General features: G+C 35.8%; 1 protein-coding gene across 1 annotated transcript in view; it reads left to right on the forward strand.

Annotated features, from left to right (window-relative positions):
- UBR3 (ubiquitin protein ligase E3 component n-recognin 3 (putative)) overlaps positions 1-6,065 on the forward strand; it is a gene marked incomplete at its 3' end in the record, with an annotated part of 190,842 nt that overhangs the window by 50,127 nt on the left and 134,650 nt on the right. The window contains exon 6 of the mRNA XM_008592392.1: positions 1,029-1,095. Within this exon, the coding sequence (XP_008590614.1) occupies positions 1,029-1,095 (67 nt within the window). The remainder of the gene's footprint in view (positions 1-1,028; positions 1,096-6,065) is intronic.

Consider the following 6,065-nt stretch of genomic DNA (forward strand, 5'->3'; position numbering starts at 1 on the left):
TTTTTTTTTTTTTTTTGGCTTTTTCCGTGTCCAGCAACGGTTCGCAACCCTCAGTGTCGCCCCCGTACCGGACCGGGACCGGCAATGGGATCGCAACCCTCGGTGTTGCCCCCGCGCCTCGCTCAGCCAGTGAGCGGGAACCGGTCTGTATGTGGGATCTGAACCCTCGACGGGAGCGCCGCCGCGCTTCCCAAGCGGCGCACTAGCGCAGTGTGCCACCGGGCCGGCCCTAGCTTTCCCACTTTGTAGTACAGTATTAACATCCTCTGAAACAGACTCAAACCACCCCCAAGATGTTTGCCTGGGCATATAGATTATCTCCCCAGGTACCGATTATTGCTTTTGTTATTTCTTTGGTTACAAACTTGAATAGGTTGTGAGTGGTCTGCCCCTCGCTCTTTTTTCCAGATAAGCCGTGTTACTTTCAGTGTGAATTTTTTCAGGAATGCATGTATCACATGTGAGAAGAAATGCCTGTATTTCCTTCTTGAATTTTTTCTTAGGCATATTTTAATTTGTTTTTATTTTGATTTTTAGTAGTCAACTCCAGCTTCTAATAATGTTGTGCTTATCTTTTTAGAATTTGATTTCTTGAACTTATTTTGTTTGTCTTAGGCTCTTTAAAGTCTTTCTTGTGTTCATTTTTTAGTCCTCTCCCTTTCTCTCCTGCCTCCTATGATAATCTCTCCCCCTCCCTCCCTTTAGCATCTTTGCACATTTAATATTATGTTTATAGGGTCAGGAAAATTTTTATTTTGGCATTTTGAGGTGTTTAAGTCTTCCATTAGAAGCACAGATTAAGAGCTCTTGTATTTTAATACTAAGGATATTTCACTATATATTTTAATCAAAATTAGCATTAAAAAGATTTTATTGCAGCAAATATATAAAAGTGAAATATGTTGGTTAATACTATGTAAGCATGCATATCTTATGTTTAACATAATTTATAAGCATATTTATATTTATATAAAATTTATACATTTTAAAATATGACTATATATAATGCTACTTTTGTTTTTCTCCAGGAGGATCAGGATGGGAGTCAAGGTCTGGGCAAGAGAAAGAGGGTAAAACTAAGCAGTGGCACCAAAGGTATTTATATTTTGTTTTTTCCTTGAATAAAATGCTCCTAAAAATGCGTACTCACTAAGAATACTTGTTTGGCTATCCATATTGACATCAAAGCTGTTTGAATGGAGAATATGTTATTAGATTTATCTAATGATGGAGAAAGTGTTGTTAGGGGGTGGTTGTGGAGACCTCAAAAGCAAGTTCACTATTCGGATTTTGTTCATTATTTTTATCCTAAAGTGTGCATTACATTTGAGCTGACAAAAGTAGATCTTTTCATTGATTGTTTGATTTGGATCTAGTGTTTTTGGTATAAATTTTTAATCTGGTTTACATTCTTTTATAATCTGGGCTATGCAATTTCCGGAGTGAAAAAGGAAGATCAAGGGAGAGATGGTGAGAGGGAGAGACAGACAGACAGACAGATGGACAGACACTGTAGGGACTAAGGGAAGAACTTCTACTTTTGCCCCCTGAAGCTTTGCTGATAAGAGCCAGATTAATAGAAAAAAAAAAAGGAATAACAAATATATTTTAACGTACATGGGGAAAATCACAGGAGAGTGATTACCCAAATAACCCAGTGAGATCTAGGTTATTATATACTCATCTTCATAGGGGAGTGGGAGATGGGAAATGTAAGCAGTTCTTTTGAGGGGTAGTAAAATGTTTATTAGGGAGAATAAATGGACCCAGGGGACAGAGATTAGCTTGTGAGTGATTCTCTTTGGAATTTTATATTATCTTATGAAGAAGTTAGTCCAGGTCTGGTTACATTCTTCAGTCTTCTACCCGTGATAGATAGTCAAATTCCAGGGAGGGGATTGGAAAGCAATTATATTATGATTGGTGGAGTGACCTTAATGTAGATAAGAGAATATCAGAGTAAAGCCTCTTCCAGCATCTGCTGACTTTCAAGGGTCTTTAATTTAAAATAATCACTGTACCAGGGTGCCATATTTTGTAATGAAATTTTCTGGGTTTCTTCAACACAGTGGGAACGGATGAATAGTACTTAACACATAGTAAAGGCTCAGTAAGGACTTGTACATATTTATTCAAAGGAGAAAGTAGATGTGCCTATAGTGAGGGAATAGATTAGTTATATATATGTATTTTTTGTGTGCGTGCGTGTGTGTGTGTGTGTGTGTGTGTGTGTGTGTGTGTGTGTGTGGCTGGTACGGGGATCTGAACCCATGACCTTGGTTTTACAAGGCTGTGCTCTAACCAACTGAGCTAACCAGTCAGCCAGATCAGTAATAATAATGACATATATTTATTGAACCATTTGTATGTGCCAGATATAGTGCTAAGCACTTCACTTGTATTTCATTTAATTCTCAAAGTAATATATGAAGCAGGTTTTATTATTATTGCCGTTTTATGAATGAGGAAATGAAGGCATGTTATGAGATCGTAGCAAATGAGAGGTAGATCCTTAATTCAAATTCCTGAGTCGAGCTTCTAACCACTATGTTTTCTTGAGCTTTTCTCAAATACTTGTTATTAGTTTGCAGCCTTTGATTTGGATTTTTGCCATGGATTTCCAAATCTTAACATAGTCTTTTTTTCTGGTTTAGTGTGGTCTATCAGAGAGTCTCCAGAGGTTAAAATGTTATTTTGATAAAAAGAAAATTTTTGCTTCTGCTGCTGATTAAGTATGTCTCTTGGAATATTGAGGACTGCCTAGAAAGGTGGAGCATGTAGGCACTTTCAGTTATAGGAACTTTTAGTTGCAGGCTCCTTTTCTGAGTCTGTTCTTAGTTACTTATGCTGCTGCATTTAACTTGTGGGCTGCTAGCAAAGGGTATGAAATTTGATCTGTGGTCCAGGATGCACATATGCACACATGTTCTTCTTCTTCCTGGCTCAGTAGAGAACTTGTGATGCCTGAAGGAAATTAGAAACTCATATGGCTACCTGGCCCTTTGATTTTCTGTAGTTGTCCATGTGTTTACCTGAGTCTTTGTCACCCATCTGAGTTGGAACAGATTGTTAGGTACATGCTTGAATTTAAGCTTTAGAGACGCCCAGAAAATACCTGTTATGATGTAACAGGTCATTGTTTTCCTTTAGTGTGATCACACTCTGGCTGAAGATACTTTTTATGCAGACTTAAGCTGAAGTTTATTTTCTTTTATACCTGAACTTTTTCACACGTGAGTTTGGATTGAGTGTCTTGTCTTCCTTTCTCTAGTGGTAAGAAGTAGTGCAAAGGTTTAAGACTTGATCAGTTATCATTTTTGTATAAAATATGTACTACATGGAAGAAATGGCTTGTTGAACTAGAACCCCACGTGTTTTCAAAAGTGACTGTTGGTTTTGAAGATATCTGTAGTTCAGGGAGTGGTTTAGTTTTTGTAAGAATTTGGTTCAACAGTTTGAAAGTAAGCTGAAAATAAAATATGTAATGATAGACAGGAAGCCGGACACTAAACTAAACCATCCCTTCCTATTCTCAACAACTAAACTTTTAAGGATGAAGAAACTGAGACCTAAAGGGCTTTTACTAACATTGCCAAGATTATTGAGCTGTTGAGTTGCAGAGTTTGAACTCTGCTGTCTAATTAAAATTTTTGTCTTAGTCATGCATGTAATTGCAAAATGATTCTTAAAAGTCTCTTCTTACAATTTGACTTGAAGTAGTTTAGACATTGTTAAAAGTCATGACAGGATTTTAAAGGTAAATAGTCATATATAACTAATAGAAGCATTTCTAACCACGTTTCCATAACATTACACATAAAGCACATAACTTGTGCTTTAAAATCTTGGAAGACTGACATCACCCATATTAAGAACAATGAAGACATTACTGGTTTTTTTTTTTTTTTGGTCTGAAGGAAAAAAAAAATCGAGTTTTACATAGCTGCAACTATTCTTATTTCAGCAGAAGCCACAGGTTTTCTGGTTCATTCAGATAGTTCTGTTGGTTTAAAACAAAGTTAATATATCTTTTAATATTTCTTTTTTTAAGGTGCTTGATAATAATAATTATCATGGCTTCAGGTTTTTCATTTGGCTAATGCAAGCTTGCAGAGTCATAACTATGAATTCTAAGATTAATAATACCAGTTTTGTTCAGCTTTGTAAATATGTTAAGCACTTACTTGCGACAGGGTTTTTTGGCAGTCTGTGAAATTTTTAGTCATGTTTGTTCTAAGTGACTTGTGAGAATTAAATTGTATACAGCAATGTGCTGTGGATTATATTCTAATTTTTAGTTATAATTCTTATATCCTTCCTATCTGATTCTCTTGGGCCTATTTTTATTATGTTTTGGCTTTGAATCTGTCAGTGTGTACCTTTGAGTGTATTTTACCTCATTTCTTGCAAGCCTTGCTTATTTCTGTTTTTACGTCATTGTTAAACCCTGGGGATGATCTATTTCAGTAGGAAGGGATTTCTGTTTACAAGTAGAAAATCATGATATTTGAAAAAATAATTACTTAATTTCCAAAAAAGTGATGTACAGTGTAAATGTATTTATATGTTGAGCCCTATTACATATTGCTTATGTTGATAGCACCACCGAAACAGAGTTAAGGGATTCAGAGGTATTGTGTAGTTAAAATTATAGTATCTTCAAGATATATAGAATTTTTTGGTATTGTAGGGGCAAAGAGAATTTCCTTCCATACACCTTCTGAAGTTTTATTAATTTGAGCTTATAAAACAAACTGACAATAGACAGAGTAACAGGAAAAAAGACATTCAAATTTTCATTAACATGTATGGATAAGACTCAAAGAGGGGCGAGATGGTTGGCATTTAAATACCGTCTTCACTGGGGAGAAGAAGGTGGTGGTGGTGGTGATGCGGCAGTGTAGGAGTAAATGATTTTCAGGGGAAATGAATGAGCCCAAAGAACAATGGCCTAGGAAGAAGTTCTGACCTCTGGGGGAGGTAGTGGGAAGGTGAGGGGTGGGACTTCACTGTGAACAAATGTTGTCTTATGATGCAGATAAAGTCTGCAAGTAATCTCTGGAGCTGCCCTCGGAAGAGTAGATGAAAAGTCTGTCTGGTTCAATCTTTTGGAATAGTTTGTAAAGAATCGGTATCATTTCCTCTTTGAATGTTTGGTAAAATTCTGCTGTGAATCCATCTGGTCCTGGACTTTTCTTTGTTGGGAGCTTTTTGATAACATCTTCAATCTCCTTTATTGTTATTGGCCTATTCAGGTTTTCTATATCTTCTTGGTTTAATTTTGGAAGCTTGTGTGAGTCCAGAAATTTATCCAATTCCTCCAGGTTTTCGAACTTGTTGGCATATAGCTGTTTATAGTAGTCTCGGATGATTCCTTGTATTTCATTTGGGTCAGTTGTAATATCACCTTTTTCATTTCTAATTTTTGTTATTTGAATCTTCTCTCTTCTTTTTTTTGTTAGCCATGCAAGTGGTTTGTCGATTTTATTTATCTTTTCAAAAAACCAACTTTTTGATTCGTTGATCTTTTGTATTGTTTTTTGGGATTCAATTTCATTAAGTTCTGCTCTGATCTTGATGATTTCTTTCCTTCTGCTAACATTAGGTTTGGATTGTTCTTGTTTTTCTAGTTCTTTAAGGCGCATTATTAGATTGTTCACTTGCCAACTTTCCATTTTTCTGAGGTAGGCATTTAATGCAATAAATTTCCCCCTAAGTACTGCCTTTGCTGTATCCCACAAGTTTTGGTATGATGTATCATTATTTTCATTAGTTTCAATAAATTTTTTTATTTCCTGCTTGATTTCTTCTTGGACCCATGTATCATTAAGTAGAATGCTGTTTAATTTCCATGTGTTTGTATACTTTCCAGAATTTTGTTTATTATTGATTTCTAGTTTTAATCCATTATGGTCTGAGAAAATACACGGGATAATTCCAATTTTTTTGAATTTGGTGAGACTTGATTTGTGTCCTAATATGTGATCTATCCTGGAGAATGATCCACGTGCTGATGAGAAGAATGAATATTCTGAGGTAGTTGGATGGAATGTTCTATAGATATC

This window comes from Galeopterus variegatus, unplaced genomic scaffold (genome assembly GCF_000696425.1).
Source record: "Galeopterus variegatus unplaced genomic scaffold, G_variegatus-3.0.2 Scaffold12, whole genome shotgun sequence".
Classification (NCBI taxonomy): Eukaryota; Metazoa; Chordata; class Mammalia; order Dermoptera; family Cynocephalidae; genus Galeopterus; species Galeopterus variegatus.